Source organism: Aotus nancymaae, unplaced genomic scaffold (assembly GCF_030222135.1).
Source record: "Aotus nancymaae isolate 86718 unplaced genomic scaffold, 86718_ANA_hifiasm-v0.15.2.pri h1tg000058l, whole genome shotgun sequence".
In the NCBI taxonomy this organism is placed as follows: Eukaryota; Metazoa; Chordata; class Mammalia; order Primates; family Aotidae; genus Aotus; species Aotus nancymaae.
The window spans coordinates 21,259,799-21,282,172 of NW_026988472.1; the positions used below are offsets into that span (position 1 = coordinate 21,259,799).

The following is a 22,374-nucleotide window of genomic DNA, read 5'->3' on the forward strand; positions in this document are numbered from 1 at the left end:
AAAATACTCAGAAGTGGAATGGTTGAGTAAGATTTATACCTCATTTTGAATTTCAAAGTGTTTATTTTTGAAAAAATATTGCTTAGAAAAGCCATCAAACATAGATAGCTTGGTTAACCATATTTAATGTTGTAGTGGATAGGACTGGTTAAATAAATTTGATACATCCCTGTAATTTAACATCTTGTAGCCAAAAGAAGAATGAGACTCAATATTTTCTGACAGGGAAGAGGAGAAGGAAGACTTAACTTTTCACAATTTTGAACTATTTCGATTCTGTGCCATTCACGTGGATTACCTATATTTAAAAATACTATTTGTAGTTCTATACCATACTTTTGCCTTTTATTTCCAAGAGCAACACCAAGAGGTTTCTGATAGATTTTTGCATACTTGAGTTTTGCATTATGGGAATACCTAGTTAGATGTTGGATTTTACGAAACCATGATACAGAGAGTTGCTCTACATGTGGCAAAGATCTGAACAGATAAAGTTCATGCTTTTCTTGAGTTCAAGTTACAAATTTTAAAATTTATTATTTTTCCATTTTTATTACTAATGAATAAATCCACTTTGTTGTGTCTGTTCCAGAGATATTTCCAGACTTCACCATTACCACCCTCTTACCGCCCCTAAAAATGTAATTGAAGACAGAACGAGTCACATCAAGTCTGAAGACATTTTATTTTTCCTATGTGGGAAGCAATGATGATCTTACATTTTCTGTTTTCTGTTTTTTAAGAAGGGCAGCACAGGGATATATGTGGTTTTTTCTTTTAAGTACCTTGCTAAGCAACACTAGACTAATAATCATTTTCTAGAATTAGGTGACCTATTTTTGAATAAAATTGAAAGTGGATTGCTTACTGTTTTACTACTAATAAATACTAAATATATTCTTAAATCAGTTTTCAAAATTCAAGAGGGAATCTAGAAATATGGAACAACTAGCTAGAATAAGCCTGAAGATGATTCTAGCTCTGTTACTACTAAAACTCAGTTTCTAAACTTTTGAGGATTTTATATGAATTCACATAAAAATGAGCTTAAGGGCTAGAATATGACTCCAGAACATACCTTGGTCAGATATGTTCATGCTCAAATAATCAGACTCTGCTCCAACTTTCTTGACATAGGCCCTCTTATCTAACTTAAAAAGCATAGGATCATGCCAAGAACTGCAGTGAAGAAAGAACACTGGCCTAAGATTGATAGCCTGGATTTAAGTCTACATTTAGTCACGGCCTTCATATGGCCTTCAGCAAGCTTTCTCAGCTCTCTGGAATTCAGGTTTGGAATCCGCAAAATGAGGAATTGGGCCTGAGGTCCCTTCTAGCTTTAACTACCTTGACATCTAACTTTTGTGGCTCAAACATCTGGAATTCCAGGTGAGAGAAGGTATGGTAGATTGAACTGTTGGCCCCAGTTCTTCATCCCTTCCTGCATCCTCACTCTTATTATGACTTCACTGTGGGCAGTGCATATTTCCCTGCCTCTTCATCTTGGTCATCTGAGTTCCTTTGACCAATGAGATATTAGTAGACACAACACAACCAGGGGCTGAAAATGTACCTGAGCAGTGGGGCTCATCTTATTGCACTTGTGCCACTAAGATGCTCTGGCTATCTCTTTGGCTCAAAGAGGATGAGGCACAAGAAGCCAACCTAGAACCTCAGGCCTGTAGCAGGAAGCAGAGGTGCCAACCTTCATACACATAAGAGAAAGGATTGTAATTTTAAGTCACTGACATTTGGTGTGTTTTTTCATTCAGCATTATTGTGACAATAGTTAACTACTGCAAAAGGAGATAAGAAAAACTCAACAAAGGAGAAAACAAGGGGGAAGAGAGAAGATAGAGTCCTTGATTCTCTCCCATAACAGGCAGAAGAGAAACAGAAGTAAAATAGCAAGTAGAGTACCTCCTTTCTCATTAAACTAGTCTCATCCATGAACAAAATGTGAAAAGGTGTATCAATTGACCATTATTTCTCATTCACTTTTGGTTAATGGCTTAGAACATTTTATAAAATAAATGTTTACAACAGAGCTCTCTAATAGTTAGGTCATCAGTAGGGTGACCCTACATCCCAATTTTCTCAGTCAATTCTAATCAACATTGCTCTTATATAGTTATTTAGCTCTCTTTGTTCTCAAAAATAAACTGATTTAGATGATAAATTGTATAACAGTCATAGAAAGCCCTGTCAGTCTATCTTGAAATACTATTTGGTTAATCCACAAGTTTGCTGCAATACCAGGACAATCCCCTTGCCCAAGCAACCATCCCCACCAGGTCTTCTTGAGATCATGTGGATTCCTAGGGTGAGAAAAGGTTGGCCAGTATCCCTTCTTCAAACGCTTCAAGTGATCTATCTTCTCAGTGGTCCACTTTCCCCTCAGAGGATTTGAGGAAATCTAAAGTAACTTAGAAAAAGGAGGACCCCAATCTCAATTGTAGTTTCAAATAAGCTTGTGCCATTTCTTTTATGGTATAACCCCTATAAGCCATTGCACAATTTGCTTGTTGACAGGACAGAGTGGTACACTTTCTATCATCCAATCAAGAATGCCCTGACCCATGGAAATATATATATACACTTAGGCACTCAACAAGACCCTAAATGTTCATACTACTGACATCTCTCTCCTCATGTCCCAATACTGTCAGGTGAGAAATGGCAGGGAAGCAGAATCTCAGATCTCAGTTTGCTACTGGTAGGAAATGACAATCAGATAGTCCCTGGTAGCTTCATTCTTGGATAACTGGTTCCTTTAGAGCCTACACTTTCCCATGCTGGAACGAAGCATGAGTACACCCTCAAAGGGAGTTCCAGGGTTATTGGCCATCTTCTGCCAAAGGCGCTGCTCTTCCCCCTGAGAGTCCATCCAATCCACGTTCTTCCCATGGCTCACACCTGAAGAAGTGAAACAGGAGCATTATATGTTACACGTGAGATGTTTTGCTCTCCTGCAAGGCATCTATCAATTTTTGAGGGGGACTTTTGACCAGAGTACCTTTTTACTACCTTGTTCTCACTTAGCATATATAGTGAGTGGGGTTAGAATTGAATCAATCCTTTGCAGCCTGCACTATTCTCTAATGCCTAGGCCATATGAGGCAAATCAGGATGGCCTTGGTGACTCACTTCTTCCCTACTTTAGCAGAGAGCTGGTTCATCTGGGCTGTGCTAACATGACAGAAGAACGGGATGAATTTGGCTCTCTTTTTTAACAAGGACACTTTTCTGACCTGGGAACTTTTCCTTTTAGTGGTATAGATATTCTTGGCTCTCCTTAATCTATAAGCAAGTAATTATCATAGTGATAGGGCTTTCCTCAACAGAAATGTTTACCATAGTGTATATCTGGCCTAGGCTATGGGATAATGAGAGTTGGGGGACTGTACATGCTCTACTAGTGCACACATGCTCTACTACTGCAATCCCTCTTCCAATTCACCCTGTTACAGTTGTGTCTTGTGGCACCAGTGGTGGGTTTCCTTGATCTGTTTTTAACAACACTGGTGTTATTTTAATGAAAAAATGATTTTCTTTCAATCCAACCAGTATGAATAATAGCTGCAAATGCTGGACAGAACTGAGAAGATGATGAAGTAATGTTGGTCTTGAAAGTCGCTCTCCTCCCATCAGAATCCTGGGCTGTCTTGGTAATCATCACCTGAGTAAAATCTGAAGCAAGGCCCAAGAAAGTACTTAAAATTCACTTAGACTAAAGTGTAAATGTTAGTCTGTGAAAGGACTGAATTTAAACATTATATCTTCCAATCTTCTAGCCTAATGATACAAAGTTACAGTAGTTATATTCGTATTTTAACAATGAATAGATCCTTAGCTAAAGGAATGAAGCCTTTGTGGTAATTTCAGGATTTAGCTGAAACTACGTATGTACATCCACTGCACATCACACCTGTAAGAATCGTGCCCCCACTTGGGCCCAGTCACAGACCATCCCTGTGGGTCCCCAAATCCCTCACCACTTCCAGAATTCAAACGAACTCCTCCCAGAAAGATGTTGCTGGAAAAGGCCTCCTTGTCCCAGACGGTAAGTTCTAGGCAAACATTCTTTATATCCTGGGGATGGAGGCCACTGAACATGAATGTATGATTCCACTGAGGGTTAACACTCTTTTTTATTACCAGAGTTTTGTGTTTGGTGGCTTTGCTATCATCAGGGAGCAGGTAGCTGTAGAAGAAAAAAACAAACCATCAGTAAGACACTAGACAGAAAATGTCATCCTTGAGCAGTCATTTGAATTTTCCATAATTTCTGATGTGTCTCTATGTATGTGTGTGTGTGTGTGTGTGTGTATGTTCATGCACACAAGTGTGATGTGTGTATTTTATTTTCTCTCCCAGGTTTCTATATGCTTATATCTGGATTTATATAGTGGAATGAGTTATTATTTCTTTCACGTGGGACAATAGTAAAATACCCTCACTCTCCTTTCTAATCCTGTTTTGGTCCATGAAAAGAAAATGCCTCCTGTAATAGATAGACACTATTGAATGCCCTGCTTCACATCTTCTTGGCCCTCCCTGGAGCTGACTTGCGGCCAGGATGGGAGGTTCCTGATATGCATTCAGCTTCCCACCTCAAGTGCTTGTGTCTCTTGGTTTCTCTAGTTAAGTAATTTATCTGGTGTTGTGTGAGCTGGCTCAGCTTATGTGCAAGAAACTGTGGAATCACTTGGAATTTAATGGCCCTGGGGCAACCTTTCACTAATGGGTTTGAGAAACTGGTGGATAATTCCCCAGCTTCCCTGTCCCTCAAAGTGACAATCCTAAGGTATATTGCACAGAGTTCTTCATTGCTTCCCCAACAGAATCAGGCTCCAGTTGCCCACATTGGTAACCTGCTCACTAACATATGTTTTAATCAACTTCTCTTTCTCTCTTGTTTCATTTTCTCCACTTCCTCACTGGTGTTTCCTGAAATTTCTTTTCAAATAAAACACCTGTATCCTAGGCTTTCTCTATTATGGTCAAAACACTGTATGAGGCTCTACGTATATGATAAAAATGGCTGTTTTCCCCCTTCAGGGAGCATACTTTAGAAAAGAAGACATATGTACATATGGAATTAGTACATGAAACAAAAATGAAAAGTGCTACAAGCAAATGACTTTACAATGAAGAAGCTACATTAAGTCACTTAAGATTTCATTTCATGTACCAAGCAGAGACTGCTTATTATCTCCTAATATCCATTCTCCCCTTATATTCCTCTAAAAAACTGTTTTTGTTTGAGTATAGTGTTGCCCAGAATAAAGACTACATTCCCCAGCCTCCCTTGCAGCTAGGATAGCCATGTGACTGAGTTATGGTCAACGGGATATAAGAAGTAGTGCTTATAAAACATCTGGAAAGTGTCCTGTCAGCTGGAATTTCTATGAGATAGCTGAAACATAAACAGCTATCCTAACCCATTAGGTGGATACCATAAAGAGATGGAAAAATCCTGGGTCCCTGATAATCAGGATGCTTCCATACCTGCCCTGGAGACCTTACCTTCAGTCTTTGTTTTCATGTAAGAGAGAGAGAAAAATAAAACTTGCTTAAGTCACTTTTTTTTTTTTTGGCTCACAGACAGACCTAATGTTAACAGACATATTTTACAATATTAAACTTTACAGAGGTCTATTCTTGCTCCCTCACTGTCTTTTAAAAAAAATCTCACTTTTTTTTAGAATCAGCCTAATGTTTAAGTATTACTATAGATTTAATTTACCAGAAAGTTACTGGCTTTTGTTTTTCTTTCTAGAACAAAAATACTGTCTTTTATTATTTCTGCTTTATAAATTTTCCACAAGATATGGTAAATACTGCTCCAGAAGATGCCGAGTACCATTGCAGGGTCACAATGTGGCCACAGGTTGGGAGACATCTCCTCATTCCACCAGACGGTGAGCAGCAGAGACTTAAACTGGACGGTAGGGCTAATGACGCAAATTAAAACTGCAGCATCCAAAGACAGCATTTCTTCTATGCTTAAATCTACTGCAGGAAAGAGTGAAGAAAGATGTACCAGGATTCAGGCACACACACTCACCAATGGGGAAGCCCCAATATCTGCTTCTCCCCACTACTGGCTTTACCAAAGTTAGAACATGTGGTCAGGTGTGGCGGCTCATGCCTGTAATCCCAGCACTTTGCGAGGCCGAGGTAGGTGGATCACTTGAGGTCAGGAGCTCAAGACCAGCTTGGCCAACGTGGTGAAACCCTGCCTCTACTAAAAATACAAAAAAAAAAAAAAAAAAATATATATATATATATATATATCAGCTGGACATGGTGGCGCTCACCTGTAATCCCAGCTACTCATGAGAGTGAGGCATGAGAATCACTTAAACCTTGAAAGCAGAAGTTGCAGTGAGCTGAGATGGCACTACTGCACTCCAGCCTGGGAGACAAAGCAAAACTCTGTCAAAAAAAAAAAAAAAAAAAAACCAGAAAACAACAACAACAAAAAAACCAAAGTTAGAACATGTAAGGGTGGGCTCATCCCATTTCCTTGTAGGAAAAAAATACACTTTTCCAATATGGCATGAGACGAGGAACAATATTGCCGTCTGGCTCAAAGAATGAACCTGATGGTCTGGCATCATGAGAATTTGTTTTCCCTTATGTGCTTTATGGAGCTCCACGAGGGCAGGGGTTATATGTTATTTATTTTTGAAAGCATAGTACCTGTCGCTTGGCACATGTTCATTTTTGTGTTTGTTTGGACTAATGAAAAATAACCTTGAAGTCTTAGTTACCCTAATTCCAAGAGAAAAATATCCAATAGTCAGAAATCAAAAGGGATTTGATGTTTGAGTTGCCTAGAGTTGGGCAAGAATATCTGTTTAAAGGGCTGCATTCCCTCAAGAAGCTGCCCTTTGTTCCACAATGTGGGCACAAATGCCTAGCAGGTAGTCTTAAGAGCCTCTCCAAAGCACTCTACAGTGGATAGGTCCAGCAAGGATGCTCTGACATCTCTACTATTTACAATTTCTCCCAAGAGAGAAAAATATCAAGGGTCTGATATTTTGGTTATTGTTGTGTATTGCCAGTACAAAATGATAACAAAGAACAATAAAAATACATTACACCTAGAAAATAATACTTTTTTTTTCTTTTTAATGAATGAATCTTACAGAAAAAAAGTTGACTGTCTTGAGATTAAGAGTGATGGAAATTCCTGAAATACGTTGGAAACAGAGTGACAGCTAGAATCAGTAGTTCCCTCAATACTTGCATTGTTTTAGATGTAAGAGCCAGTATTTAAGGGTATTTCTCACTGACACACTTCTAGTAAACAGAACACGGAAGGCTTACAGGTACCATTGGCTTGTGGATCACGGGTCCTTTCATCTCCAATTAAATATCATCCAAAATGAGCCAAAACAAAGTTACCCCTTCACAAAGCTATCAGAAGTGCCTCCTGACTTCACTGCTGTCAAATTCTTTGCCTCTTTGATGAACACTTCTAGTATTCCTCCAGAGATTACAAGTGACTCCTTTTTCTTTCCCTTTTTAAAAGTCTTCTTTCCTGTGTTAGCCACCAAAATGAGGGAATGGCAGGGAGAGAGAGAAAAAAATAGATAAATCATGGGTTCCATTTCAAAATTTACAAAGATCATCTACAAAGATTTATTTCATTTGCTGACTGAATTGGGCCCTTACATTATTGTGTATTTTTATTCATTTAAACATTTTTGACACCATTGGATTCCTTCCCGATAGGTCTTTCATTTGTGTTTGTTGAAAAAAATGAACAAATAAATTTAAAACTTTAAACACTCCCTTAGAAAGCATATCTTTTCACAGGATATAAACAAATGGAATGCCTAAGAGTTTCCTGGAGCACCCTTCATGCTCTTAGTGAGAAATAACTATGAAGAAAGCTACATACAAACACCAAAACTCCAAAAGAGAAAATTCCATAACTTCCTTTGATATTTTAGTCTTACAAATAGTCAGTTTTAGTCAGAGCCAGCTCTAGAGGCTACAGCCCAAGCACAATTACATTTTAGGGTGAGAGAAATCTCTTTTTCACCTCACTTTTCTATTCTTATGAAACACATTCAACATGAATGATATAAACCAGTACCATGACCACCATCTTTATTTAGTACTGTTTTAAGCACTTTACATATATGAACATATTTATTCTTCACAATAGCCCTTTGAAGTGAGGAAATTGAGGTCAGGAGATACTGAGTTACTTGCACAGCGTCACACTGAAAAGCCTAATAGTGAATGGGAGGACAGAGGAGGCTGCTTGCAAGAGTCGATGGAAAAGGAAGGGCAGTATAGTTTGGATGTATATCCTTACCCAAATCTCAGGTTGAAATGTAATCCCCAATATTGGAGGTGGGGCCTGGTGGGAGGTGATTGGCTCATGTGTGGATTTCTCATGAGTGATTTTGCACTGTCCCCTTGGTGCTGTCCTCATGATAGTGAGTGAATTCCTGTGAGATCTGGTTGTTCGAAAGTATGTGGCACCTTCTCTCTCTCTCTCGTTACTGCTTATGTCATGTGAGACACCTGCTCCCCCTTCATCTTGTAATTGTAAGCTTCTTGAGGCCTCCTCGGAAGCGGATGCTTGTTTTATGCTTCCTATATAGCCTACAGAACCATGAGTGAATTAAACCTCGTTTCTTTATACATTACCTAGTCTTGGGTATTTCTTATAGCATTGCAATAACTGCTCAATACAAAGGGGAAGAGAGATTTATAAATTGACTCCATCTGAATTTTTCCTTTAAATTTTGTGTTCTAGACCAACTTCTTCCTCAAGAATCCCTGAATAACTGTGAATGCCATAAATCCATGGAACAGTTTCCTATACCTGTCTCCCAACAGCCTGCTTTTTCCCCACCCTGGGGAAAGATGTTATATCTTTGGGACTAACAGAAAACAAATCTGACCACTAAGGCTGGTTTCTAGGTATAAATCTTGTCCTTTCCTTGTAAGAATCCTGCATTCTTTCATATATACAGTATACACATCTCAACTCTCCCCAAAAGACAGTGACACCTAACTTTTTATGTTTTGTTTGTGTAATATGAAAGTAACATAATGCAACTGATCTCTGATACCCACTACCACACTTCTAGAAACAGAATGTCATTGATCAAAGTCATTGATTTTTACTCTACCTTGTAGTTGTTCTGGTGGAAGCATCAGGTTCTCCTCTGGGGGAATATAACGTAAAACAACTGTCAGCTCTCCTTTGTACTGAAGGCCAATATCAGGAGCAAACTCCACCTGGCCAAGGAGAAACAAGTAAATTGAAAGAGTAGGAATGATTGGCTTAGTATTTTGCAGCCCACATTTTGAATGTGCAATTATTTACTTGGTGGCATAAATGTGACAATCCATTCCCATTTCAACTCTGTTGGCTCTCATTGGTTTAAGAGATGCCTTAGGTAAGAGAAAAGAAAGGCTGGAAAACTCTATGAAGGGATTCACATATAACTTTTAACATTTAAGTAAAAGGAATTTGAAAGAAGACATATAACTTATATTTGGCCGGTCAATACATATTGAGCACCTGTGATGCACTGAGGACTGGACCCATCACTGAGTTTACATATGTAGTTTGGGATGTGAAGAAGCAAGAATAAAAATGCCACTGAAAGTACCTCCAGAAATCTCTTCTCCCTATCATCTTTGATGTCTTCTAAGGCTTTCCCAAGTGACCAAGAAGGGAAAAGTAGGCAATAATGCTTGATTTACATTGGGTTGCCAGCCATCAACTGTTAAAAGCAATATTGGTAATTCATATCATCAAAATTCAACATGGACAAAGTGGTACACTCAAACATTGTTGGTGGGAATGTAAAATGGTGGAGTCTCTCTGAAAAACAATTTGGCAGCTGCTTGTAAGACTAAACATGCAACTACCATCCAATCCAGAAATTGTACTCTTGGGCATTTATCCCAGAGAAATGAAAAATTATGTCCACAAAAAACTTGTATACTAATATTTGTATCAGCTTTATTTGTAATAGCAAAAAAACAGAAACTACATGAATTTCCTTTAATAGGTGAATGGTTAAACAAACTGCGGTACATCCATACCATGGAATACTATAAACATCAATAAAAATGGAATCTCTAGAGAATTATATTGAGTGAAAAAAGCCAGTCTTAAAATGACATATACAGTATGATTTCATTTATGTAACATTCTTGAAATGACAAAATTATAGAGATGGAGAACAGATTAGTGATTGCCAGAAGTTAGGGATGTGAGTAGTGGGAGGGAGTCAGATGTAGTTATAGAAGGTCAACCTGAGGGACATAAGCGGTGTTAGAACTGTTCTGTACTTTGACTGTTGTAGTAGATACACAAACCTACAAAGGTGATAAAATTGCATAGAACTAAATGTACACACACAAGTGTGCACACACACACAAATGACTACAAGTAAAACCAGGAAATCTTAATAAAACTGGTGGATCATATCAATGGCAATATCTTGGTTGAGGCTGGGTGTAGTGGCTCATGCCTGCAATCCCAGCACTTTGGGAGACCTAGGTGGGAGGATAGTTTTAGCCCCAGAGTTTGAGATCAGCCTGGGCAACACAGTGAGACCCTGTCTCTCAACATATATATATATTATATATATTATACATATATATAACATATATTATATATATTATACATATATATATAACATATATTATATATATGTAGAATATATATAAATGCTGGGCATGGGGGCATGCACCTGTAGTCCCAACTACTTAGGAGGCTGAGGTGAGAAGATAGCTTGAGCCCAGAAATCTGATATTACAATAAGCTATGATTGTGCCACTGTACTCTGGCCTGGATGACAGAATGAGGCCCTGCCTCTAAAAAATTAAGCAAAACTTGGTTTGATATTATAGTACAGCTTTGCTATCAGTTACCATTGGGGAAAACCAGGTAATGAGTACATGGGATCTCTTTGTATTATTTCTTATAACTGCATGCAGATTCACAATCATCTATAAAGTTCAAATTAAAGAAAATCAATGTGCACATGCACCCAGAACCTCTCTTCTGTAGGTCTCCCACTTGCCATTGAGTCAACTGAACACTGAATTCTTTCATACGTAGAGCAAGAAGGGTAGTATACTTTGTTAGGCTTTCCCTTCAGAGATCTGACTTCTGAGTCAAGAGCAGAGAACTGATCTCTCAGAAAGAGAGAGTTCAGAAACTTAGCCCACTCATTGCAAAGCCAGGGGCTGTTCAAGACTTGGTATAAATAAACAAATAAATAGTAAAAACCATTTTTTTAAATGCTGAGACTATTACAAAGAAAAGGAATCCTTGCCTGACTTTCCCTTTTCTTTCCTGTTGGTGGCAGTAAAACTTACTAGTAAGGGTGGGAAAATATTTGAAATATTTTATTCAACCTTCTTACCAGGGGCAAAAATGAGATTATATGGTAAAATAGACTATCCATCTAATACTTAATCTGATTATTTTAGATAAATTCCTTGTAATGTACTCTTCTTTTTGTTTTGATAACCTCAGTAAATTTTAGTTTAAGTGAACATCATAAGTAGAAAATTATAATGGACGTTATGACAGATTAAAGATGGTTACCACTTTTTTTGGCACTGTCATCAATGAGAGATGGGGTATTTGTGACCTCTCTTTGGATCTGAACAGACTCTGTGATTGCTTTAACTAGTATTATAGAGTATTCAGAAGTGACAATGTGCCAGTTTTGGGGTCCAGGTCTTAAAATTGACAGCTTCTACTTTCTTTTTTGGAATGGATGTTTCTGAATGCTTTCTCTGAGAACCCATGCTAAGAGAGGCCTAAATTACTGAGAAAAGCCGCATGTAGGTGCTCCAGCTAGCAGGCCTAGCTGAGTTCCCAGCCAGCAGTTGACATTATGTGTAAGACATGGAAGTGAGCCAACTTGAATATTCAACGCAGTTGAGTTTTCTAATGACATCAGCTTCAGTCAACCATCGGACTACAGTGGCATGAGAGTAGTCTCAACTACTTAGGAGGCTGAGGTGAGAGGATAGCTTGAGCCCAGAAATTTGAGATTATAATAAGCTATGATTGTGCCAGTGTACTCCAGCCTGGATGTCAGAGTGAGGAACTAAGTAGATTAGTCTAGTCAACCCAGAGAATCATGAGACAGTAAATTCTTGCTGTAAGCTCTGAAGGTTTAAGGTGGTTTGCTATACAGCAACAGCTAACCAGAGCAGGCTGTGTTTGCTTTTTGGTTGAGATCTTTGGGTATGAAAATACATCAGTAGGAGAAAGTGATATGTGTAGGAGTCACATACTAATATATAGTGTGCTAGTAGAGATCAAAAACATGCATTATTGGGATTTGCCAATGTTCCACTGGTTTTTAGCTTAAATTAAAATATACTGTTGACCCTGTATAAATATAGACCTCAAGTCTTATGAAAGGAGAATACAATAATGATGAAGTTTGTAGCATTATAATCACATATAAAAAATTAAAGTGGGGGAGTCATCTTGCAGCCTGTACATATCTAATGTCTTAGGGTATTTTTGATACTTATACTGGCATACCACCATTGTCATTATCCAAGCAACTCTTACTCAGAAAAAGGTAGCAGAATTCAATCATATTTAATAAAACTCTACTAACACATATGGAATGCTTACATTTTTATAAGGCACTTTGCTAAGTGCTATGGGGACACATAAGACAGACTCTGCTTTCAATGAGTTTTCAATCTATCTAGTAGACATATTTGCAGTAGAAGGATCTATTAATTCACACTCAGTTAACTGACTCATCAGATTAATCAATGTTCTTCATCCCTAGTGAATAGCAGAATCCTTTCTGCAAAGAACACGCATCTGTTCCCATCAGTTGAATTGTATGCACACTGAGAGTCAGCTGCATTAGTTAGTTCCCCAAGCTTTTTAGACCAGGCGTATTTGTGATTGTAATTATATAGTTTAATATCACACAAATTGATGAGTGCAAAAGACAGCTGCTACCATAAAAATTCAGCTGAATACTTTAGAAGAACTAAAGATTTGAAAACAAAGTTGCTATTGGATTATATGTGGGCTTGAATCTATGAAAGATTAGAAAAGAATCACAAATTCTTGAGGAGAATTTTGCATTTGGTTTACTTTGAAAGTATTCTTATGTTCTTCTTTCATTTGAAGAAAAACTCAAATTAGAATCTGTTGATGATGATGCATTAGGAGAAGAATTTACGCAAGGAATATACGGCAGAATTTTATTTACTGAATCAAATTTAAACAAAACTAATTGTCTCTGTATCAGAAGACTTGCAAATAAATGTACATTTACTTGGTTTAAGTTAAAAATAAATGTTTAAGAAATGCATTGGGAAGCTATAGTAATTAAAACAGCATGGTACTGGCATAAGAACAGATATATAACACCAATGGAACAGAATAGAGAGTCCAGAAATAAATTTATGGTCAGTAGATTTTCAACAAAAGTGCCAAAAATACACAATGAGGAAAGGGCAGTCTCTTTAATAAACAGTGTTGGGACAACTGAATATCTACAAGCAGAAGAATGAAATTGGACCCTTATTTCACACTATATACAAAAATCAACTCAAAGTCGATTCAGGACTTAAGCATGAGACCTGAAACTGTAAAGCTACTAGGAAAAACATAGGGGAAAAGCTCCATAACACTGGTTTGGGAAATTTTTTTGGTTATGATCCCAAAAGCAAAAAGAAGTAAATAGGACTACATCAAAGTGAAAAGCTTCTGCAGAGCAAAGAAAACAATCAACAGAGCAAAGAGGCAATCTACAGAATGAGAGAAAATAGTTGCAAATCATACATCTGATATGGTTTATGTTAAATAATTTAAGCTAATATCCAACATACATAAGGAACTCAAGCAATTCAATAGTAAGAAAACAAATAATCCAATTAAATGCTGGGCAAAGGATCTTAATAGACATCTCTCAAAAGAAGACATAAAAATGGCCAACAGGTGTATGACAAAATGCTCAACATCGCTAATCACCAGGGAAATGCAAATTAAATCACAATGAGCTATTACCTCATACCTGTTAGAATGGCTATTATCAAAAAGACAAAATATAGTGTTATAGAACTACCATATATATGATCTAGCAATCCCACTACAGGGTATATAGCCAAAGGAAATGAAATCAGTATCTTAAAGAGATTTCTACACTCCCATGCCCATTGCAGCATTATTCACAATAGCCAACATATAGAAATAACCTAATTGTCCATCAATGGATGAAGTGGTAAAGAAAATATTGTATATATACACAATGAAATACCGTTCAACCTTAACAAACAATATCTTGTCATTTGCATTTGCAACAACATGAATAAATCGGGAGAACATTATGTTAATTAAAATAAGCCAGGCACAGAAAGACAAACACTGCGTGATCTCACCTATACCTAAAATAGATGTAAATCTAAAATAGTGGAATCTAAAATACTTGAAATAATAGAAGCAGAGAGTAGGGTGGTGCTTATCAGGGCCTGGGATGGGGAGAATTGGGGGAGATGTTGGCTAAACAAAATAAAATGTCAGCTAGATAGGAGGAATAAATTTGAGGAATCTGTTTTACAACATGGTGACCATAGTTATTAATAATAACACTGTTTTGTATTCTTGAAAGTTGCTAAAAGAGTAAATTTTGTGTTCTGACCACAAAAAGTATGGTATGAGAAGTAATGTATATGTTAACTAGATTGTTGTAGCCATTCCATAATACATACATATTTAAAAAACACATTTTACATAATAAATATATACAATTTTATGTGTCAATTCAAAGTAACTAATTAAAAATTTAAAAATGCATTGAGTGTGTGTGTTTGTATGTAGGTGATTTCTGCGACTCTGTTTATTAACTGACCTACTATTGGTTGTAATTTCTGGGAGAAGAGGGCTTCTACTATGCAGAAAGTTCAATGTAAGATAAATGGTGACAGTTATTCCAACACAAATAAAAAGAAACTATTATGGGAAGAGAGAGATAAATTCAGATTGAAGTAAAGAGGTGGCTCTTGCCTGGTCCCTAAAGAATGGGAGACATGATGACAGATGAAGATGGATTGAAAAGGTTAGTCCAGGTTAAGAAAGCAATATGAGCAAAATACGGTGGGGGCTGTGTAGAATTTGTTTAGAGACTGATAGAAAGTAAAATGTGATCAGGGGTGTGTGTACAAGGAGGTAGTAGCAAGGAGGATGGAAATAAGGTGTCATCTCAGGGTTTCCCAGAAGAGCTAAGGCACTCATTTAAGTTACAGCATTTTATCAGGAAGGGTAGTGGGGAAGGGGGGAACCAAAAATGAAGGAAGCTTAAGGATGTGATATCAGGCAAAGTTCCATGGAGAGTAAATTTTGTTAAGTCCCATGGGGGTACTCTGGAGATGTGACAGATCACACTTCAGAGCTGTTCCAATCAGAGGCAAAAAGCAGAAGTGTTGATGCTCCTTCCTCCACCAGTCATTGATCAAGGCTCTGCCCACCCCCAGAAGACTTAAATACCCAGGCTATTCTGGCTTTTCTGCCTGCCGATCAAGCCCTCTCTAGCAGCCCAAGGGCTCCCCTCCTACAATGATTGGCAGGGGTTGGCTGGTGGGAGTGAAAGCAATGGGGAGCCATGTTTGCAAGAAAATGGGGATGGGTGGCTGGTGGGAGTGAAAGCGTTGGGGAGACTTATTTGCAAGAAAATGGGGATGGGTAGAGTACTGACATCTTTGGCTGCTACGGTAGGCTGGGCCATTCAACAGAACACTGAGTGCCAGGGTGAGGGTTAATATTTATTCAAACCATATTCAAAAGCAGTAGGGAACCACTGAGACTATCTGAGCAGGGATGTGACATAAGCAGATGACACCCACCACCTTCTGCTTTCTGAAAAAAAGAGAGATCCACTTTCCATTGGAGTAAGAAAGAGACTCCCAGTGCATTTACAGGTGTAACATGAGTAAGGAATTACAGACAAAAGTCTGCCAAAAAAAGAGAGAGTCTTTAATCTAGGTAATACTTCCAAAGGACCATACAATTAGTCTCTGCCTGAAGGCAGAATAAGAGAATGTTTCCTTGGAAAACCACTTAAGCTTGCTGTTGATTTTCAGATGTACTTGTTTTTATAATAGCACACTCTGGGAAAGCATGAAAGGCAATTCATACAGATAAAAACTTCTTGTCTAACTACCTGACATGCCTTTCAGAAGGATAATTATTTATAGCTAATAAATAATCCCATGTCATGAAGTAAACTGGAATTTGTATTCTGAAACTACAGTATGTTTCACAACTTGAGTTCTTTCTCTGCACCAGCCTCCTCACTGGCTTAGGACTGTAGGACCTAACCCATACAAATATAAATATTGAGGAACCTTCACTAACAGAGTCAATAAGCAACATGGCACCATGTCTTTCTGGCACTCCTAGTGCAGAAGCATGTTAGTATTTCTGAATTATTAATGATTATTAATTCTGATCCCCTATTACTAGTAAAATCAGTCCCTGTAACCCACGTTTCACCTTCTCGACTGCATAATCTATGAGAAACATCAAGTCTCCAAGGCTGCTCATACTACATCTGCAGCTGCTGGAGTGACAATTGCATTGAAATGGCCAAGACAGGAAACTGAAACTGAAGTGCCACTTCACATAGCTGGCTGATAATCAACCACAGAGAGCCCAGCTTAGCCTGAGGATGAGCCACTAATGAAGTACAAGGCAGCATATAGAGCATGCCTTTGTGCCTGTCCTCCTCATTTTTGGAAGACATGATATCTAAGCACATTTGAGTCTTCAGCTTTTCTTCTATGTAGAGTAGAGGAAACTGGGCAGAGGAAGATGGCAGAGATTAGAGACACTAACTTCTGTTGGGTTCCTCAGAAACAGACTCTAAGGTGAAGATTCTTATGCAAGTGATTTATTAAGGAAGTTCTCTCAGAGAAACCAGTAAAGGGGTATGGGAAGCAGAATAGGGACATGTCTAATCTTGGGCAAAATTCCATGGAAGGTAGCTTCTACCTGATGTGGTAGTACACGTAACACTTTGGAGTTTTTCCCACTTTCAGTAAGGGAAGTGGACCTTTATACTCCCCACCTATCACTTATTGATGAAGGGTTGTCTTGTGGCGGGGGGTACAAAAATTCCCAGGACTTCTGGCTGTCTGCCTATGTAGGCAGAAAGCTACAGTAGCCCAAGGGAAGTCTTCTAAAGAGAGTCTCAGATGGAGGCTGTTGTGGCAAACATCCTAACACACATGGTTAGGGACCTAAGGGGATCTGGCAGAGGACCCACGGTATTCCACAGTGAATACAATCAGAACTTTTCTACCTTTAGGCTCAGAAAGACTCAGAGATGCTTCCCTCTTATGATAGAATGTGAACCACTCATTGACAATGTAGAAGTGATTACTGTGGAAAATGTTGATTTCTAAGCACAAAGGATGCCTGGGAGAGATTTAGGAGAGCTTAGATATCATTTCAGCAAAGTCCTTCAACTATTTCCAGGAAACTGACTGGAAGAATGCTATTGTTCCCTCGAAAGTGGTTTCCAAATACCTCCTATGTGCTTTACTGTTAATTTCATGACAGGTAAATTAAATGTATGTACTAAGATGCATGTTACTTGTTGTCTATCTGGGTCACACATCAGATTATCTCTTGGACATTTTCTAACTATGATATTCATTCATGACACACAAAAGGAAGTAACTGATAGGAGACTGCAAAGTCATAGTGAATGCTATCTTTTATGGTGAGGGTTTTCATTCAATTCCAAAAGACAATGCTGAAATGATCAAATATTTTTTATATTTAATGTCAGGGGAATGCTATGCTATTATGGACTTGTTTGTTGTTAACACTGTATTTTCTATCTCTACGTTGGGCATGGGCTTGCAGTTATCTTATGCTTAAGGATTTTTTATTGTGTTTTATTGTAAATTTTGCCCACAGCACAAATATACCTCCTAAAGATTTTCCATGGTTGTTTACATCAAGTTTCAAGTTGACAGTTACAAAACCTTACCAGAAAGTTGTATTTAACTTCTGAATCTCAGTGTCCTCATCTATAAAATGAGGATAATTGTACTTACCTCATAGGTTGTTGTAACCATTAAATGAAAACAATACTGCTGTCCATGATGTTATGGGGGGCATCATTTGTTTTTGTTATCTAGCATCTTTTATCATTCCTTTAGTACTACTGTATCTGGATTTCCTCTGGGGCAATCTCACCTTCAGAATCAGGGTATATTCTGATTGTCTTAACTCAGCGAATGCATCTCACTTCCCTGGACACAGTCATGATCTTAGAATAGGCAAATGACAGAATTAGAATTAGGAGAACCAGGCCCAACGAACTAATTTGGCTGTTGGAGGAGGAGAAACTCTCTTCTCTTCTGAACAGTGTGGTGCAAAGATGAAAGGCTTGAAGCTACTGTGGCCATTAGAGAGGTAAGCTTGGAGCTAGTCAGGGAGGACAACACTGCATGGAACCTGAAAATGAAGCCAATGAAGAGAAGAAATACCAAGAAATTCCAAGGCTTTGATAAGATTTGAACATCTGGATCAAGCCATACCTAATCATTGCTGGCCAAAAACTTCCTTTATTTTTTGAGCAGTATGAGCTGGAGTTTCTGTCCATTGCAATACAAGGATTCCAAATAACATGTATACTACCTAACATTTATTGAGAGCTTACGATGTTCCCGATAACATGCTGACAGCCATGAATAGAATGTTTATTCAAGCCTTGTCGCAGACCTATAAGCTACATCCAACGATTATATTACAACTTAGGACACTAAGGCATAAGAAGTTAAATAATTTGCCCAAGGTCACATGGGCAGTCATGAAGCCAGGACTGAACCAAGTAAGTTTGATTTGAGTCCACTTTTTTTTTTTAAATCATAATGTGGTTTTGCCTTTCTGTATATAAAGAATAATCTTTGGCTGCATAAATGTGACCTTTACTCACTTCCCTTTTGGCTTAAAAAATACTGCAAATGCATAGAGAATCCAGTTGCTTAAAGTGAACCCAAGGCACTGTTGGTCTAGATTAGAACACGCTATACAGTATTGGCATTTAATTATCAGCTCTAAGATTGTTTTTCTGAATGTAACTCAAGGCCTGTGTCATGAATCCCAAAAGTAGAAATGTAAGAAAATCAGATACTTGCTGGGCGCAGTGGCTCACGCCTGTAATCCCAGCACTTTGGGAGGCCGCGGTGGGTGGATCATGAGGTCAAGAGATCAAGACCATCCCGGTCAACACGGTGAAACCCCGTCTCTACTAAAAATACAAAAAATTAACTGGGCATAGTGGCGCGTGCCTGTGATCCCAGCTACTCAGGAGGCTGAGGCAGGAGAATTGCCTGAACCCAGGAGGCGGAGGTTGCGGTGAGCCTAGATCGCGCCATTGCACTCCAGCCTGGGTAACAAGAGCGAAACTCCGTCTTAAAAAAAAAAAAAAAAAAGAAAATCAGATACTTAAGTACTGGTTATTCCCTCATATGAGCAAAGGCAAGACCACTCCTGCTTATGGTCTGAATTGTGGAGAAAGAGAAACACAGGGAATGTTTTAAGATTATTCATGCTGTATGAATTTGGTTTTGCCTATGTGAAAATGAAGGCTCTCTCTCTAATAAGATCATACAATGTGTTGCTTTCAGTGCTATACAAGGAGACTGCCAAATGATAATAATCTTTAGTAAAAAATAGATATGATTAAGTGGCTTTCATTATACAGATGACCTACATTGACAAAGAATTGCCAAAACAGTGGATTTACAATATTTTTATAATATTATTCCAAAATTTGTTGCACTAAGTTTTGTAGATTATTACTTGAAATTTGAAAGTCATCAAGTTCTTCAGGCATATGACATCAATTTTGCTTCTAAGTTGTCTCATTGCATAACTGACTAATCTGAGAGCATTTCCTACCTTGGGCTGAAGCACAAACCACTCATCAGTTGGATTTTCAAAGTTCCATGAGTCAAAAGGAATCTCTACTTCACCAAGGAAGTTATTACGTCCAAATCGATCGTAGTGCCATACAGAGAGCTGCAGAGTTCTTGTTTCCAGCTGGGTATGGCTGATGGTGTACTGCAAACAAGATTTAAAACATTACACTCCACAAGGAGGGCCTCTATCCAACTCCAGGACAGGTTTAAGTTTACTTCCAACATCTTTCAGATCATATACATCAGTAGTATGAACAAAACAAACACAAAGAAAACTCTTTGTTTTTCTTTGTTTCTGCTACAGTTGAAGTTCTATGCCATAAACTCATTTTGTGCCAGACTTAGCATTGAAAGATATATACGCAAATTATTTGAGGTAGAGAGAAACTTTAGATACTGTATAAAAAGTGTTAGGTCATGAAGCTTATCCTCTTTCCAGTTTTATTGGTTTTTCATTTGCCTTAATTATTTTTTAACACCCACTTTGTAAGCTCAAAGTTTAATATATAAATTTTCCACCTTCTCTCTTATTTTATTCATAATGAGAACCCCCAAATCCAGGAAATGATTGACAATGAGAAACTTACAAACACCAAATTTTATAAAGTCCAGCCTAAGTGCAGAGGTGAAAAGGTGTACATGTATATTAGGCAGAAAGAAGATGTTACTGGGCTAGCATTTTTTTTGTTAACAGAATATTATCCAGGGCCACATGCTCATACACCCTCCATCCTTCTGCTTGTTCTATGCAACGACCATCTGGGACACACTTCAAACTGATTGATTCCTGATCTTGGATTAATGTCTATTCTTGTTCTTGCTGTTACTGTCATAATTAACCTTGGTTCCCTGCTTCTTAAATTTACCTTCTCACTATGTTTGGGCTCATCTTTGCTATTTTGTTATGGGCATTGAAGTTACCATTTACTTGTATTTATTCATTTTTCAGTTTGGTCTGTCTTGATATTAGCTCCTGCTTCCACACAGGCTCCCACTGACACATGCAGGCTTGTGGCTTTCTGCCCTTACCAATTTCCTCCTAAAGTGGACTCTGACTCCATCACGCTGGGGCACAAGTCTATACATTTTCATAGAATTGGCAATAACTTATGTATTCCATTCTCCCTGAATCTTTCTTACCAGGCCAGATAGATCCATAGTAAGAGAAGAGGTTAATTATGTGAAAGCTCATTGGAAATAGAGATTTCTATTTTCTGGATCATTGACCTGGATTGGGCCATATTTTATCTAGGCCACTTTCACTGAGATTTCTCAAATCTGGCCCTGCATTTCTACTATTCATTAACCACATACCTATGTTTCGCCAAATTCTGAAATTCTAACAACAAACAGTATAGATCAATGCTATGTTAGCAGAACAATGAATATGTGCAAAGTGACTCTTTAAGTAGTGTCAAAACTGTGACCAACTTCTTTTAAGGAAGTCAGAAAAAACACTGTTTGCCCAAGGGTAAAACATATTTTTTGGCAAGATGCATCAGCACAGATGCAGTTTGGCTGGATCATCTCTTCAAGGTTCAAATTCAGTAGCAGCAGAGACATAAACAGAATAAGTGTTTTTTTCTTCCCACAAAAGATGTTAGAAAAGTCAAGGGTATTATGTTAATTTATTCAAATTCTGATTTTCTAAAACTTATACAAATCTTGACATGCAAATAAAATATTCTCTGTAGCTACTTCTAAACCATTGAAGTTGTGAACAGTAACATATGAGTTACTATGAGACTATATTTATTTACCTTTAGTGTTTCATTGAATTCTGGATTAGTGCCTGTTCTGATTTTGGTCTTACGCTTGTTGTTCCGGGACTTGTCAGGAAGAAGGTATGACTTGACATAACTATAGATAAGAAAATATAAATGTAATTATTGGGAAACATCTTTTTGCAAGAAATGCTGAAAGACTTCACTGTGAATAAAAGGGGCAAAAGGCCAGTGAGCATGAGAAGAAATACCAAAGAGAATTTCGTGTATATAACAGGATACCTTAAAATAGAATTCTGGCCTTCCACAAGAGAGAAGTGGTAAAGTATAATGATAAAAGAGCATGGGTTCTGGAGTCAAGCTAACTGGCTTTGAATTACTCCATGCCTCAGAGGTTTTGGTGACCTCAAGAATTTACTAAATAACTTCCCTGTGCCTCAGTTTCCCTATCAGTAAAAGTGGGAAAATAACCATGTCTAACTGATGGCTTTGTGAGGATTAATTTAGTTGACACATACAAGGAGCTACCATATTGTACTACTCAATAAATGTAATATATTATTAATATTAATGGTCTCACTAACTTTTTTGGGATTAGATGCTTCTCTATTCCTAGTCTTGTCTTCTGATGTCAGAGAGTGCAGTCAATGGTAATGGGTGAGTGAAAGAA

The 22,374-nt window shown here is 37.9% G+C and overlaps 1 protein-coding gene across 2 annotated transcripts in view; it reads right to left on the reverse strand.

The window, feature by feature from the left end:
• Nucleotides 1–666: 666 nt before the first annotated feature.
• The window catches only part of SYTL5 (synaptotagmin like 5), a 194,529-nt gene continuing 172,821 nt past the window's right edge, over nt 667–22,374 (reverse strand). For both annotated transcript variants that reach the window (XM_064364420.1, XM_021673268.2), the window contains exons 13-18: nt 21,741–21,840; nt 19,961–20,122; nt 9,165–9,273; nt 7,417–7,552; nt 3,996–4,204; nt 667–2,916 (exon numbers count right to left, since the gene is read on the reverse strand). In XM_064364420.1, coding sequence (XP_064220490.1) covers nt 2,774–2,916; nt 3,996–4,204; nt 7,417–7,552; nt 9,165–9,273; nt 19,961–20,122; nt 21,741–21,840 — 859 coding nt within the window. In that variant the 3' untranslated portion in view covers nt 667–2,773. The remainder of the gene's footprint in view (nt 2,917–3,995; nt 4,205–7,416; nt 7,553–9,164; nt 9,274–19,960; nt 20,123–21,740; nt 21,841–22,374) is intronic.